The sequence below is a fragment of the Bos taurus genome, chromosome 10, assembly GCF_002263795.3.
Source record: "Bos taurus isolate L1 Dominette 01449 registration number 42190680 breed Hereford chromosome 10, ARS-UCD2.0, whole genome shotgun sequence".
In the NCBI taxonomy this organism is placed as follows: domain Eukaryota; kingdom Metazoa; phylum Chordata; class Mammalia; order Artiodactyla; family Bovidae; genus Bos; species Bos taurus.
The window spans coordinates 11,982,890-11,999,214 of NC_037337.1; the positions used below are offsets into that span (position 1 = coordinate 11,982,890).

The 16,325-nt window shown below is 46.9% G+C and overlaps 2 protein-coding genes across 4 annotated transcripts in view; one reads left to right on the plus strand and one right to left on the minus strand.

The window, feature by feature from the left end:
• Window positions 1-11,053, plus strand: SLC51B (solute carrier family 51 subunit beta). Of its 3 annotated transcripts, none has more exons than XM_005211280.5 (5): window positions 1-516; window positions 5,898-6,024; window positions 6,673-6,883; window positions 7,950-8,040; window positions 10,727-11,053. In XM_005211280.5, exons 3-5 carry the CDS (start codon window positions 6,787-6,789, stop codon window positions 10,929-10,931), a joined length of 393 nt encoding a protein of 130 aa, XP_005211337.1. In that variant the 5' UTR covers window positions 1-516; window positions 5,898-6,024; window positions 6,673-6,786; the 3' UTR covers window positions 10,932-11,053. The 3 variants fall into 3 exon arrangements, with proteins under 3 accessions (XP_005211337.1, XP_005211336.1, NP_001071335.1); XM_005211279.5 differs by having other exon boundaries at window positions 5,898-6,010; NM_001077867.2 differs by lacking the exon at window positions 5,898-6,024 and having other exon boundaries at window positions 465-516.
• Window positions 11,004-16,325, minus strand: part of RASL12 (RAS like family 12) — a 17,053-nt gene continuing 11,731 nt past the window's right edge. The window contains exon 5 of the mRNA NM_001076933.1: window positions 11,004-13,058. Coding sequence (NP_001070401.1) covers window positions 12,683-13,058 — 376 coding nt within the window. The 3' untranslated portion in view covers window positions 11,004-12,682. The remainder of the gene's footprint in view (window positions 13,059-16,325) is intronic.

Here is a 16,325-nt window from a genome sequence, read left to right on the forward strand (position 1 = left end):
AGGCTGTAAAAGGCCAGCCTTGGCTCCCTGCTCGGTGGTTAAATATTGCTAACACCAGGAAATAGAGCCCCAGCGTGGGCATAGCACACATCCCCCTGCAATGATGGCGCTCCGGACAGAGGGTCCTCCCCAGCCCGTTCCTCTGGGCTGGCAGGAGGGTTTGGATGTTTTCCTGTTACCTGAGGCCAACAGATAAGAAGGAAAGTGTCGGGCTCCTGGTTCTTGCTGACTGTGAAAGTCAGATGGAGCCTGTTTGCCATCAGCGGCCACTCATTCAAGAGGTCAGTCACCCCGGAGTGACAAAGGAGGCTCCAGGCATGGGCGTGTGCTAAATGCAGAGCTCCCAAATGGGCCTGGCTGCCACAGGCTCTGCCGCACTGCCCCCCAGGTGACAGCTATGCGGGAAGCTCCGGTGCAGAGACCAACCAGTGTCCCCTGAAAGGAGGAGGAGGAAGAGAGAAATCAGTGCTGCTCCCGCCAGCAGACCAGACGAGTCCTCGGAACCCGGGACCCAGGGTGAGTGTCTTCAGCCTGCCGCGGGAATGGGGTGGCGGGTGCCAGGTGTTTGGCAGGAATCATGTCCAGGGGCAGGTGGTTAAGCTCTGATTAAAATGCAGGCATCTCATACTGAGTGAAGTAAGTCAGACAGAGAAGGAGAAATACCCTGTGATATCCCTTATCTGTGGAATCTAAAAAGAAATGATACAAATGAACTTACTTACAAAACAAACAGACTCACAGACTGAGAAAACAGAACTTATGGTTGCCCAGGGGAGGGATCGTTAGGGAGTTTGGGATGGACGCTGTACACACTGCTATGTTTAAATGGATAACCAACAAAGCCCTACTGTATAGCACAGGGAACTCTGCTCAATGTTATGTGGCAGCCTGGATGTTTGGGGGAGAGTGGATACATGTATATGTATGGCTGAGTTCCTTCTCTGTTCACCTGAAACCGTCACAACATTGTTAATCAGCTATACGCCAATACAAAATTAAAAGTTCAAAAGAAAAATAAAAAAGAAAGATAAAAATATAAATAAAGCAGGAATCTCCTGGAGGGGCCTAAGAGCACATGACGACTAAATGCAATACGATATCTTGGATGGGAACCAGAAGCAGGAAAAAGACAATAACAGAAAAGTGAAATGCAAATAAATCATGACATTTAGCTAATAATTTTTTAAAAATTCAGAGATATTACTGCTATACTCTGTAGAAAAAACTGGATAAGTGCTTTGAGGGGAATGTGGCCTTTGTTTCTGTAGCATTAACATAGAGAGGGCCAACGTGTATCCATCTTATCATTTTGTTTCATGTGTTGCTATATTTTTATTATAACAATACTATGCATGTTTAAAAACATACATTCCACTGTGGGCATCAGTCCACATGCAGATGTGTACATTTTTTGATTAGTTCCAGTACCACACTGTCTTGATTACTGGAGTTTTAAAGTGAGTCTGGAAGTTGGGTAGCATCAGTGCTCTAACTTTGTTCTTCTCCTTCAATCCTGTGTTGAGTATCCTGGGCCTTTTGCTTCTCCTTATAAACTTGAAATTCAGTTTGTCAATATCCATAAAATAACTTGCTGGGATTTTGATTTGGGCTGCCTGTATCTTTAGATCACATTGGAAAGAACTGACATGTTGATTAGTTCCACTAATTTAACATCCAAAATTGGAATTTTGGTCCAGAAAGGTATAAATACAATTGATACATACTTTTTTTTTAATTGAGGTATAGTTGATTTCAATATTATATGTTTCAGGCATATAACATAGCGATTCACAGTTCTGAAATGTTATACTCTGTTTATAGTTATTATAAACTATTGCCTGCATTCCTTGTGCTGTACAATATATCCTTGTAGCTTCTTTATTTTATACACAGTAGTCTGTATCTCTGAATCCCCTACCCCCTCTTGTCCCTCCCTTGCCTTCTTCCCACTAGTAACCACTAGTTTGTTCTCTATGTATCTGTGAGTCTCTTTCTTTTCTGTTATAGTCACTAGTTTGTTTTTTAGATTCCATATATAAGTGACACCATACAGTATTTGTCTTTCTTTGCCTGACTTATTTCACTTAGCCTCATACCTCCAAGTCATCCATGCTGTTGCAAATGGCAAGATTTCATTCTTTTTTATGACTGAGTCCATTGTACAGGTGTACCACATCTTTATCCATATCTGTCAATGGACATTTAGGTGGCTTCCATATCTTGACTATTGTAAATAATGCTACGATGAACATCGGAGTGAATGTATCATTTGAATTGGTGTTTTCAATTTCTTTGGCTAATATTTGCATACATTTAAAATACACACAAATATACAAAATATGTGTTTTTAGAATATACATACAAAATATATACATTTAAAAATGTAATTACATGTATCATTTTCACAAAGGTAGTAGGTACTCAGGAGAAATGTATACAGTACTGCTGCTGCTAAGTCGCTTCAGTCGCGTCCGACTCTGTGCGACCCCTGAGATGGCAGCAAACCAGGCTCCCCCCACCCTGGGATTCTCCACGCAAGAACATTGGAGTGGGTTGCCATTTCCTTCTCCAATGCATGAAAGTGAAAAGTGAAAGTGAAGTCGCTCAGTCATGTCCGACTCTTAGCGACCCCAAGGACCACAGCCTACCAGGTTCCTCTGTCCATGGGATTTTCCAGGCAAGAGTACTGGAGTGGGGTGCCATTGCCTTCTCCGGTATACAGTACAGAAGTGTTCAAAGTGGATGTCCCATGGGTCTACACCCCAGCCCACTTCCCTAGAGGGAGCTGGTGTTGACATCTCGACCTCCGTGTTCTTTTCTCTGTGGGTGTATATCGGGGGAGGGGGTGCATGTTCCGCATATGCAACAAGGGTCTGTGGCCAATATTACCAATTAATCCAGGTATTCCTGCATCTGAGACTAGACAGAAGATCACAACCCTTAACAAGTGCTCTGGAGAAGTTGGAGCTGGAACACAAGATCACATCGATTGGCCATCCCTGTAATTTGTCTTTCCATTATTCAGTGTATATATATATATATATATATCCTTCAAATTCGTAAGTAGGTAGTGGGCATCTGAGTCTGTGAAACTCTTTAAAAAAAAAAAATCTTTCTTTTTCCCTGACTTCCATCTCTGTCTTGGCACATTAGTAGTGTAGTGATGGTTTCGTTGCTAAGTTGTATCCGACTCTTGTGCCCCATGGACTGTAGCCCTCCAGGCTCCTCTGTCCATGGAATTTCCCAGACAAGAATACTGGAATGGGTTGCCATTTCCTTCTCCAGGGGATCTTCCTGACCCAGGGATCAGATCCGCATCTCCTGCATTACAGGCAGATTCTTCACTACTGAGCCACCCAGGAAGCCCTTGGCATGTGAATGATGACTCATATATGGAAAACTTGGCTCAGTATTATATTTGTATCAAAATATTTTCCTTCAAAATCTGTAGATGTTTGTTCAGTTTTCTCAGAGCATTTAGAGTTGGAGAAAACTCTGACGTCAGTCTTTTTATTAGTACCTTGTTTTTTTGTTTGGCTGCTTGCCATCCAGTTGTTTTTGGATGTTCCTGGCTGAGCCTGCAAAGGCTATTTTGGATTGGACATCAAGAGTTGGGGGGATTCTGAGATGGCCTCTGGCCTCTCTTTGCCTTGTTGTCCTCTTAGCCCTATGACATGTTTTCATGATTGGTTTGTTCAAAACCCTTTACTTTGATCTCCACTTCTGACCCCTTTTCCTCCCCTCTCCCTCCCATGCCCATCCCCGCACCAGAGATAATTATCTAATGTGTTGAATGTCTCTTTTTAAAAATATGTCTTTGTAAAATGTGTATTGTTGTTTTGTATGCATGTATTTTGAATTTTCATAAATGGTGTTGCATGCTCCCTTATGATCCTTGGGGATACTTTCAGGATATGAATACACTCAGGAGAAGAACTGCTGGATCATGTGTACACTTACTTTGACTAATGTGCTCTCTAGATGGCTGCCCCAGTCTACACACCCTGGCAGTGCATAAGGCTACAGCCCCAGAACCACACCAACACCTGGCATTATCCACCTTCCAAACTACGCCAGTCTAATAGATGTCAAGTGGTGTTTCATTTCATTTTAATTGTCATTCTTCTGATTTCCAAAGAGTTTAAGCATATTTTCATATGCTTGTTAGCCTTTTGAGTTTCCTATTTTGTAAACTGCCTGTTTATATTATCTATTAGGATTCTAGTCTTTTTCCTGTTGTTAGAATTCTTTGTACATTTTAGATATCAGTTTCTTCTGGGTTTTAAGCATCACAAGTATCTTATCCCAATCAGAAATGTGTTTACTACTGTATTGATAGTATTCTTCATTGAACAGATCATCTTATTTTGATGTAATCAAATTCAACAGTTTTCTGTTGTTATCCAGTGACTTAAGCTTGTATGGTTTTAAGAAGTGCTACCCTACTTCTCGGAGAAGGCAATGGCACCCCACTACAGAACTCTTGCCTAGAAAATCCCATGGACGGAGGAGCCTGGAAGGCTGCAGTCCATGGGGTCGCTGAGGGTCGGACATGACTGAGCGACTTCACTTTCACTTTTCACTTTCATGCATTGGAGAAGGAAATGACAACCCACTCCAGTGTTATTGCCTGGAGAATCCCAGGGACGGGGGAGGCTGGTGGGCTGCTGTCTGAGGGGTCGCACAGAGTCGGACATGACTGAAGTGACTTAGCAGCAGCAGCACCCTACTTCTATTAACTTTGCACTTTTTCCTCTTGCATTTAGGCCTTTAATATTGGAGCCTGTTTTTGTGTGTGTTGTTCGTTAGATGTGCATCTGTGCGTGATGTGTGCTAGTTGTGTCCAACTCTTGTGACCCCATGGACTCCAGGCTCCTCTGTCGTTGGATTTCCCAGGCAAGAATACTAGCATGGGTTGCCATTTACACCCCCAGGGGATTGTCCCAACGCAGGAATTGAACCTGCATCTCCTGCATGGGCAGGTGGATTGGAGCCACCTGGGAAACCCCTAGATGTGCAACTGGTCTTCCTTTCTCCATAGAGTGAGCCAGTTTTCCTGACACCATCTACTAAACAATTCCTCCTTTCCCTACTGGTCAGCAGAGCTATCCTTACCTTGGAAATATTAAGTTTCTGCATGAATATAGGTCTCTATGAAATCTCTGTTCCCATGCCTTGGTATAATGACTTGGTTTTATGTCAAAACCACATTTTTTATTATAATACATCTCAACATCTGATGGGGCCAGTCTCCCCTCTTAGTCTTTTTTTCGATGTTTAGGTGCTCAGTTCTGTCTGACTCTGCAGTTTACTTTGTCTATATAAATACTAGAATAAGTGTATCAAGGTCCTCAAAAAACATCCAGTTAGAATTTTGGCTGAGATTGCATTGAATTTATAGATTTAGTTGGGGATAACTGATATCTTAGTAAGTTTATCCTGTCTGAAAACATAAATCCCACTCTATTCAGATCATTTATTATTATTATCTTGTTCTAGAGTTAAAAAATGTTCTTCAACGGACCTCCCTGGTGGTCCAGGAGTTAAGAACTCCATGCTTCCATTGCAGGGGTCACAGGTTCAATCTCTGTTTGGGTAACTAAGATCCTACATGCCCTGCAGCACAGCCCCCACCTCCCAAAAATTCTTCATATGCTACTGTGCTACTGTGGGATGCTGGGATGCTACTGTGAATGATCTTATTTTTATTTAATTTTCCAGTTTCACTAATAATGGGAGAAATACTATTTTGAGCTTGTATACAGCAACTTCAGTGAATGCGTCTATTAGTTCTATTGTTTATTTTTCTAGGTATTAATAGATGATCTTGTCATCCGAAAATTATGAGTTTTAACTCTTTCTTATCAAGTTTTACACTTCCTTTTCTTTCCTTATAGCACTTGTTAGGACCTCTGCTGCTGCTGCTGCTAAGTCGCTTCAGTCGTGTCCGACTCTGTGCGACCCCACAGACGGCAGCCCACCAGGCTCCGCAGTCCCTGGGATTCTCCAGGCAAGAATACCAGAGTGGGTTGCCATTTCCTTCTCCAATGCATGAAAGTGAAAAGTGAAAGTGAAGTCGCTCAGTCGTGTCCTACTCTTAGCGACCTCATGGACTGCAGCCTACCATGCTCCTCCGATCTCTAGGACTATATTAAACTGTAATGGTCCAAATTTAACCAGCAGCTACCTTTGTCTGGCACTTCACCATTCTCCACTCTGGGTCCTGGGTATTTTGATATCCAGGAGAGAGACGGTGATAGGCCCAGCCTTCATCACGTGGGGGAGACAGGCACTGTGATTGGCCAGCACAGGAAAATCCGCTGCTAAGGAAACTTGGTGAAGGAGTGGGTGGACTGCAGACGCTGGAGGGGATGCTCGGCAGGCGAGACTGGAGAGACCCTGCAAGAGTCGGTCCCACAGCCCATCAGTGGCTCAGTCCTTCCCACACCCGCGTCAGTGCTCCTCCCCACGTGTAATGAGTTTTAATAAAGATTTGAGTGGCTCCCACTTCTATGGTCTCTGCTCAGGCCCCACCTGCTCCGGGAGTTCCAGCTATTTCAGTCCTGTAACTTTGGGCCCAGGGAGAGGCAGAGTTTGGGCCCAGGGTTTGGGCAGGGAGGGGAGAGTAAGTTGGGGTGGGATATCCATTCATGCTCCGTTCTTCGTTTCCAGGAGTCTTCAGGCCTTTGCCAAGGGTCATAACCTTAGTAGGCCAGGAAAGCAGCTGGGAGCGAAGGGGTCTGAGAACTTCCTTGTCAGAAACATATCCCAACCAGGAGCAGGGGCATGAACTACAGTGAGAAGCTAACCGGAGCCCCACCCATGACCGAGGTGCCTCTGGAGCTGCTGGAAGAAATGCTTTGGTTTTTCCGAGTAGAGGACGGTAAGCGGCGGGGATGAGTGGTGGGGGTGCGCTCTCCTGGCTGAAGCCCCCATCATGGTCCTCTCCTCCACGGCAGGCTGCACGTTTCCTCCAGGGCAAGAACTGAGGCTGAGGGTCGCACTACCCAGAGGGGCCTGGCTAAACTGCGCTCTCCTTTCCTCGGGTCCGGTCGCTCATTTACTCATCCATCCTGTCATTCACAAATATTTATTAAGTTCCTTCTGTGCACCACGGACTGTTCTCAGCATGGGGGTTACAGAAGTGGAAACACAAAAATCTCTGCCCTCATAGAGCATTCCTTCTAGTGAAAGAGGAAAACCAGCAAATGTCTAAAATGCATAGCGTGCTGGTGAAATGAGTAATAAGGAGAAAATTTAAGCCAAGAAAGGAATAGGAAGTGTGCAGCCATGGAATGTAATGTGGTCAAGGAAGGCCTCCCTCAGAAGCTGATGTTTGAATAAAGGCTTTCAGGAGGTGACAGAATTAGCCATGCAGATTATGTGGGGAAAGGCATTCCTGGTAGAGTGAACAGTAAATGCAAAAGCTCTGAAGCTAGATGCTGCCTCATCTGGGTATGGTATGGACAGATCCTGATTCTCCAAACTCAGATGAGCTACTTTATATATTATCTGCAGGCAGCTTGTCAAATCTAATTTAACTGCCACCCTTTCTTCCCTCCCTCCCTCACTTCTTTCCTCCCTCCCTTGCTTCCTTCTTCCCTTCCTCCCTCCCTTCCTTTCCCTTGTACTGCACTTGGCCAGCCCCTAGCAAAACTCTGAAGATGGTGAAGTTTATCTTCACTACACACCTCCTTTCCCCACTATTATTATCCCACTGCAGTGCTGTCTCCCCCAGGTAGATGAGAACTTCTTTGGAGCAGAGATCTCTTCTCCCCCTATCCCCTACTTTGGATCAGGAGTTCCCTGGCTCATCTTCAGCTTGGTTAGTCTCTCTCTACAATATGTGGCCCACAGCAGGGGGAAGCTGATGCTGTGAGTTGGTCTGTTAGGGGCCTGAGGGGCACCCGGCCTGTCCTCAAGGCTCCATCCTGCATGTCCCTCCCCAGCAACTCCTTGGAATTGTTCCATGTTCGTCCTGGCAGCCTTGGTGGCCATAATAAGCTTCATCCTCTTGGGAAGGAACATCCAGGCAAACAGGTGAGGAGCTGGTCTAGGGGTGGTCTCTGAAGGGTGGGGAAATCTAAAGAGGGGTCATCTAGAGACCTTGGCTGTCCACCCTTTGGGTCAACAAAATGCAGCCTGCAGGGTTTTGTTTGTTTGAGAACCCAAAGCTGCAGAAAAACTAGCAGCTATCCCCGATGACCATTCCCTGGCCAGCAAGCAGGGCGGGGGCTGGTGTGTCTCAGAAATCAGGATCCCTGGCTCTGGAGTCATACAGGCTGGGTTCAGATTCCAGTTCTGCCACTCACTAGCTGGGCAAGACACGCAGTACCTCCAGGCTGGCTTCTCCTTCTATAAATGGCAACCGTGATGGATTCTTTCCTTGTAGGATTGTGGGGAGTGCTCAGTGGGGGCTTTTGCAGAATTAGGGATGTGGTTACATGGGAAAACCTTGTGCTACTCCAAGGCCAAATGCAGGGCATGGATAGAGACCTGAGATTACTTGGGACTCCTGGGTAATTCTGACATTTTTATGACAACAATACTCCTTAACCCTGGATGAACAAACAAATCACCTGCGGAAGAATGTTAAACACAAGATTCTGATGCAGAGGGTCTGTGGGGGAGGGGACCTGGGCACTGGCATTTTGTTAAACTCTCTGGATGAGTCCAGGACTAACTTTTGAAAGCTCCTTGAGGGTGGGAACTACATTTGACTCAACTTTGCTTCCCCAAGCAACTGGCTCAGTGTCAGATTCTAGAAGTTATTCAACAAATAATTGGTTCACTCATTCCTTCATTCATTCAATAATTACTATATCCTAGTAACTAGCAGTGGGAGAAGGCAATGGCACCCCACTCCAGTACTGTTGCCCAGAAAATCCCATGGATGGAGGAGCCTGGTAGGCTGCAGTCCATGGGGTCGCTAAGAGTCAGACATGACTAAGGGATTTCACTTTCACTTTACACTTTCATGCATTGGAGAAGGAAATGGCAACCCACTCCAGTGTTCTTGCCTGGAGAATCCCATGGACGGAGAAGCCTGGTAGGCTGCAGTCTATGGGTCTCACAGAGTCGGACACGACTGAAGCGACTTAGCAGCAGCAGCAGCAGTAACTAGCAGTAACTTTTAAACAGTAATACTGAGAATCCCTCCTCAGATCTGTATCATGGTTTGCAATTTTGAAGGCACCTGCACATTCTCTCACTTGATCAAACCAGCCCTGTAAAGTAGGGCTGGCACAAGTTACTTAGTCCCACTGTACAGATTAAGCTCACTGAGGATCCATGGAAGGATTGGCCAACGTCCAAGCTCTTCTTCCTATGCTGTATCTTATGTCATCTATGAATCCTCCTCATAGTTTTGATATAAAGCCAGAAAGAAAGAACTCAGTTATTTCGTTCACATCAGTAACTAGTCGTTATGAACTGCTACAGCTCAGTCATCATTCATTCCACAGAATAAGCCGAGCACTGCTGTGGGCCAGGTTCTATGCCGAGAATGGGGACCACAGGGCTAGACAAGATAGATTCAGCCTCGGTCTTATGGAGTTGACAGTTTGGTAGGGAGACAACTGTAGTTGAGAATGACAGGTGATAACTGTGGGATATACAGAGGTGGGATCTAGGGACTTGAGGGCAAAAAAGAGATGGAGGCTGTGCTGACCAAGGGACAGCACACCCCAAGCTCAAGGGAGGAGCAGGAGGGCCCAGGGGGCTGTAGTGTGGACTCTGGGGGCGGGAGGAAAGGGAGGTCAAGAGGCAGCAGGGCCCAGAGTGTACACGCCCTGGGGGCTTCCTAAGGAGTTTTCAGGTTCTAGCTCATGGGCACTGGGGAGCCAGAGAAGAGCTTTGTACAGGGACATGAAAGGTTTATGTTTTAGTGAGATCAGTCTGCTAGAAGGACCCAGAGGGGTAGTGCCTCTGAGAAAGTGAATTTTCCTCTCTCAGACTGTCAGGAAGCATCCGCCTCGGCAAAGTCACCTCGGAGACAAGGCAGCTGTCCTCAGGAGCAGCAGACAGTCAGATGTTCCCCATCTGACTGTGACCCAAACAGATTGTCTGGGCAGTCAGCTCAAACCCTGGCGGGGTCTCTCCACTAGGAGATCTAGGGGTGGGGACTTGGAGTAGAACCACCTCAGAGGGAAGATGTTTGGGTAAGTTACTGGTAGGAAGGCTGGATCTTGGATGCCAGGTTCCAGAAGTGGGCAGTGGGGAGCCAGTGAAGGTACTTGAGCTGAGGACTCTGGAATCATGGCTGGTGTGTGTGGGCCGGTTTGGAGACATAAGCACCTAGAGGCAGAAGGATTAGGTAGGAATTTCCATCTAGGGATGGAGTGGAGTGAGGGTAGGGATGGGGTATAAGGACTATACTAAGCAGGATGAGAGTATAGCTTGGTGAAAAGAACACAGGACTGGGAGTCAGGAGAGAAATGCATGACCCAGGCACATGCTCCTCAGGCCCCTCTGAGATATGTCACTTGCAAGAGAAGCAACAGTAGCTGAGTTCACGGATGGCACTGCGGGTTTGGTAAGATGGTGCATGGAGAAGTCTAAGATGTTTCTCTGCCGAAAACCTATTCTCCCCAGACTGTTTCCAGAACTGTGTACTGGATCTACCGCCTCAAACTTGCTAACCCACTTGGGAGCCCCAACCACTGCTCCAACCACTAGATACCCCCATACAGGGAACCCACAATCAATAGTGTTTCTCTCCTCCCAGAAATCAAAAGAAGCTGCCACCGGAAAAACAAACTCCAGAAGTCCTGTACTTGGCTGAGGGTGGAAACAAAGATGACAAGAACCTGACCAGCCTAACAGAGACTTTGCTCTCTGAAAAGCCAACTTTGGCCCAGGGAGAAATGGAGGCAAAATGCAGTGATGTGCCGCGGGTCCATCTTCCAGACCCACAAGAACCTGAAAGCTAGTCAGGGTGCAGGGCAGTGCCCCCGGAGTGTTCGCAGACAGAGTGAGTGAACTGCAATCAAACTAAAACCCTGTTTTGAAAAAAATGAACAAAATCTTTTTATTAAAATGCTTCTGGATGTGGGCAGTTGGAATTGCATAGTTTGTTCAAATGGCGGTGGGCCACACAGAAGTGGCTTGGAGTGAAAGTGCGAAATCCAGAGCCAGCTTGTGGGTCAGGAAGCCTGGTCAGACTCCTCACATGGTCTTGAGGAGTTCCCAGCCTCCCTCTGACCTCGGCTTCTCCATCTGTAGAATGTGGCTGAAGCCTGGGCTGGAGCTCCTGTTTTCAATCCAAGCTCCTGGAAGGGCTGAGTAAGGAAGGGGCAGGGTTCTGGGCTCAGAATTCCTTTCCCCTCCCTTCCCTCCATCTGATCCACCAGGGAAGCCCTGGACAGAGGAGCCTGGTGGGCTACAGTAGCTACAGTCGCACAGAGTCGGGCACGACTAAAGTGACTTAGCATGTATACACTCCCTTCCCTCCACTGCAGCCCTCTCCTTTACCTGCTGATCTGCCGAGGGTCCATGAAAGACTTCCTCTGGGCCAGGGGCCCTGCGGTAAACAGAGCTAGAAAACTATGAAAGCCCCTGCCTCTGAGACCTTTCTCTTACTAACCATGGGATCCCAAAGGATCCTGTGTGTGAGCCACCATGCTGCAGTACAAACTGGGATGGCAACCCCAAATAATTTATGCAAAATTTATGAACCCAAAATGCTGTAGGTTCTATCTTCCAAAAGGGGACTTTGAACACACAGACCCGTTGCCAAAGATCCTAGGTCCTGCCATCCCAGACTAGAGACAGAATACGCAGAACACTGTTTCTCCTTACTGGATGCCTGGTACACCCAGTGTGGGGTCCCTGGAGTCCTGGGTGATTGTCATTGGAGAAGATGACTTTGTTCTGCAGTTTTGATCAGTCACCTTGAGAAGCCTGGTCCTGAGGGTCTGTGGACAGAGTCCTTGATTTAAGGTTGGAAAATACAGGGGCCCTGCCTCCCGGAGAAATACCCCGGAGGCTCCCCGCACTGGCCAGCCTGCAGCACTTTCCCTCCACCTTCACTGAGAGGCAGAGCACTGGAAATAGCCCTTCCCCAGACAGCTTTGCTTCTCACAGGCTGAGTAGGATTTCTCAACTAGATTTTACTTGAGTAAACTGTGGGGTTTGTGGCCTGGGGGTTCTGCGAGGTCAGAAGACAAGGGGAGGGTCAGGCTCCAGCCCTGCAAAACCTGCCCCTGCCCTGCCCTGCCCATCCACCAGGAGGTGCTGGGACTTCAGGGTGGGCTGCTCTCAAGCCTCATGAAGGCCTCATGAAGCTGTCCACCCAGAGCCATCCCCTAGGGGCCACATCAGGCCTGGCTGTAGCTGGAGCAGGAAAGGGGATGATGGCACCATGACGGATGTTGCCATTTTCTTCCATTTCCGGCTGACCCCAGGTCTCCACGTTGTCACAGTGGTGTTTCCTTCAGGGTGAGGGATACAGTGGTTACCATGGAAACTAAGGCCTGGAGGGAACAGGAGCAGCATTCCTGTCTGTCCCTACGGCTCCTACAGTGATCTGGGTGTCAGGGACACTGTCTGGCGCTGGAGGAGGGGTCAGCTGTCTGCCGGACGGTGAGGGCTACTATTCCATCAGAAGGAAAGCCGGTGGTGAAAAGCCAGCCCCTGCCTGGCAGACCTCCCAATGCCGAGCTTGGGATCCTGAGCAGGGGCCTCAGAAGATCTTGAAGCCCTTCAATAGTGTCAGGGTGGGTGCCTTGCGCTTGCTCTGAGCCCGGGATGACTTCACAGTGACCAGCTTGGCCTGTGCCACAGCAGGCATCTCCTTCAGGCTGGTGGTAGAAAGTGTGTTGAAGGTGCAGCTGGCCAGCCCGTGGCGGGCTGTGAGTGGGGCCTGGTGATGCACAGCTCTCTCCTCCGAGATGAAGAGCGGCCTGGCCAGGGAGTTCTTCTCCAGCTCCCGCCGCGCCTCCCGTACTGCCTCATGGAAGACGTGCTGCACATGCTCAAAGTCCAGGCAGGCAGAGACCTCGAAAAACAGGCACCCGAACCTGCCCGCCAAGGCGGCGCCCTCTGCCTGGGTGACCTGCCTGGCGAGGAAGCAGGGGGAGTCAGGGTCAGGAGCATCCGAGTCAGGCAGGCCTGGCCCTACTCCTGGCTCCTCACTTACCAGCTCCATGACCTGGAGCCATCTTCATCGCTCTGAGGCTCAGTTTTACTCATTAGTAAAATGGGAGAATGACAGCTGCCTCTCAGGGTTGTTCAGATTAAAAAAGACGATTTGTGTCAAGGGCCGAGCACAGTCCCTGCTCACTAAATGGCAGCTGATGTCACCTAAGCCAGAATGTCAGAACGAGGCTCAGGGGAAGGGAGAAGCTGGCCCAAAGTCCCTGGCTAGACCCTGCCAGTGGCCAGAGGAAGATGGCCACTCTCAGCCCCATGTCTCCTCAGCTCATTTCCTTGGTCAGGAAATGAGCCGCCCTCAGCCCTGGGGTGTGGATTAAGCTCTGGAGCGAGGTGGTGGTTTGGTCAGAAGGATGTGAGACCACGGTGTCTACAGAGGCCTGGTGGGCTATGGTCATGACTCAGGACGCCTGTGGTCGGCAGAGCTCTCATGGCTCATGGGAACTTTTGTCTGCCATGCCAGAGACAGCAAGGGTGACAACACAAGAGAGGGAGCAGCACCTATTCCCACTTTATCCTGTACCCCCTCCCATGATGGTGGGATCGTGTATTTGTAACCACCTCCCATGATGGTGGGATCATGTATTTGTAACCACCTCCCATGATGGTGGGATCATGCATTTGTAACCACCTCCCATGATGGTGGGATCATGTATTTGTAACCACCTCCCATGATGGTGGGATCATGTATTTGTAACCACCTCCCATGATGGTGGGATCATGTATTTGTAACCCCCTCCCATGATGGTGGGATCGTGTATTTGTAACCACCTCCCATGATGGTGGGATCCTGTATTTGTAACCACCTCTCATGACTTAGCAGCAGCAGCAGCAGCAGCTCATGACGGTGGGATCAAGTATTTGCAACCACCTCTCATGAACTGTATAAAAGGTCAAAAAATTATGATGCCACAAGATGAGTCCCTCAGGTCTTAAAGTGCCCAATATGCTACTGGGGAAGAGTGAAAAAGACTCACCAATATCCCCAGAATGAATGAAGTGACTGGGACAAAGCAGATATGACACTCAGTTGTGAATGACTCAGTTGTGAATGTGTCTGGTGATGAAAGTAAAATCCGATGATGCAAAGAACAGTATTATATAGGAACCTGGAATGTTAGTTAGGTCCATGAATCATGGAAAATTGGACGTGGTCAAGCAGGAGATGGTAAGAATAAACATTTACATCCTAGGAATCAGCAAACTAAAATGGATGGGAATGGGCAAATTCAGATAACCATTGTATCTACTACTGTTGGCAAGAATCCCATAAAAGAAATGGAGTAGCCCTCATAATCAACAAAAGAGTCTGAAATACAGTACTTGGGTGCAACCTCAAAAATGACAGAATGGTCTCAGTTCATTTCAAGGCAAGCCATTCAACATCACAATAATCCAAGTCTATGCCCCTACCACCGATGCCGAAGAAGCTGAAGTTGATCATTTCTATGAAGACCTAGAAGACCTCCTCGAACTAACACCTAAAAAATATGTTCTATTCATCATCAGGGATTGGAATGCAAAACTAGGTAGTCAAGATATACCTGGAGTAACAGGCAAGTTTGGCCTTGGAGAACAAAATGAAGCAGGGCAAAGGTTAACTGAATTCTGCCCAAGAGAATGCATCAGTCATAGCAAATACTTTTTCAACAACACAAGAGATGACTTTACACATGAACATCACCAAATGGTCAATACCAAAATCAAATCAATTATATTCTTTGTAGCCGAAGATGGAGAGGCTGTATACAGTCAGCAAAAAACAAGACCTGGAGCTAACTGTGGCTCAGATCACCAGCTTTTTATAGCAAACTTCAGGCTTAAACTAAAGAAAACTGGGAAAAACACCAGGCCAGCCAGATATGACTTAAATCAAATCCTATATGAATTTGCAGTAGAGGTAATGAACAGATTCAAGGAACTAGATCTAGATAACAGTGTGCCTGAAGAACTATGGACAGAGGTCCATAATATTGTACAGAAGGCAGTGAACAAAACCATTCCAAAGAAAAAGAAAAGCAAGAAGGCAAAGTGATTATTTGAGGAGGATTTAGGAATAGCGGAAGAACGAAGAGAAGCAAAAAGCAAGGGAGAGAGGTATATCCAATTAAACTCAGAGTTTCAAAGAATAGCTAGAAGGGACAAGAAGGCCTTCTTCAATGAACAGTGTTTAACAATTGAAGAAAACAACAAAAGGGGAAAGATGAGAGATCTCTACAGGAAAACTGGAAACATCAAGGGAGTTTTCTGCCCAAAGAATCAAGATAGGAGAGGGAAACATCAACAGCCTCAGATATGCAGATGATACCACTCTAACGGCAAAAAGCGAAGAGGAACTAAAGAGCCTCTTGATGAGGGTGAAGGAGGACAGTGAAAGAGCCGGCTTGAGATTAATATTAAAAACACTAAGATCATGGCATCCGCCCCCATTACTGCATGGCAAATAGAAGGGGAAAAGGTGAAGTAGTCACAGATTTCCTCTTCTTGGGCTCCAAAATCACTGTGGATGGTGACTGCAGCCATGAAATCAGAAAATGACTGCTTCTTGGCAGGAAAGCTATGACAAACCTAGACAGTATGTTGAAAAGCAGAGATATTACTCTGCCAACAAAGGTCCGATAGGTCTTTTATCAAGGCTATGGTCTTCCCAGTTGTCACATACAGTTGTGAGAGCTGGACCGTAAAGAAAGAAGAACACCAAAGAATTGATGCCTTCAAACTGTGGGGCTGGAGAAGCCTCCTGAAAGTCCCGTGGACAGCAAGGAGATCAAACCAGTCAATCTTAAGGGAGATCAACCCTGAATATTGGGGAGGTAGGAGGGAGGAGGGTTCAGGATGGGGAACACATGTATACCTGTGGCGGATTCATTTCGATATTTGGCAAAACCAATACAATATTGTAAAGTTTAAAAATAAAATAAAATTTTTTTAAAAAAGCTATATGATGATAAAAAATTAAAAAAAAATAAAATAGAAAAAAAAAAAAAGATTGATGCTGAAGCTCCAGTATTTTGGTCATCTGTTGTGAACAGACAACTCACTGGAAAAGTCCCTGATGGTGGGAAAGAATGAGGGCAGGAGAAGAAGGTTTCAGAGGATGAGATGGCTGGACGGCATCACCGATGCAATGAACATGAACTTGGGCAAACTCCAGGAGATGGTGAGGGACAGGG

Bases quoted from the DNA above. Each gene is read 5' to 3' on its own strand.
- SLC51B (XM_005211280.5), top strand. From the start codon at position 6,787: ATGAACTACAGTGAGAAGCTAACCGGAGCCCCACCCATGACCGAGGTG. The intron at 6,884-7,949 runs GTAAGCGGCGGG...GTCCCTCCCCAG, and splicing joins GTTTTTCCGAGTAGAGGACG to CAACTCCTTGGAATTGTTCC. The intron at 8,041-10,726 runs GTGAGGAGCTGG...CTCTCCTCCCAG, and splicing joins AGGAACATCCAGGCAAACAG to AAATCAAAAGAAGCTGCCAC.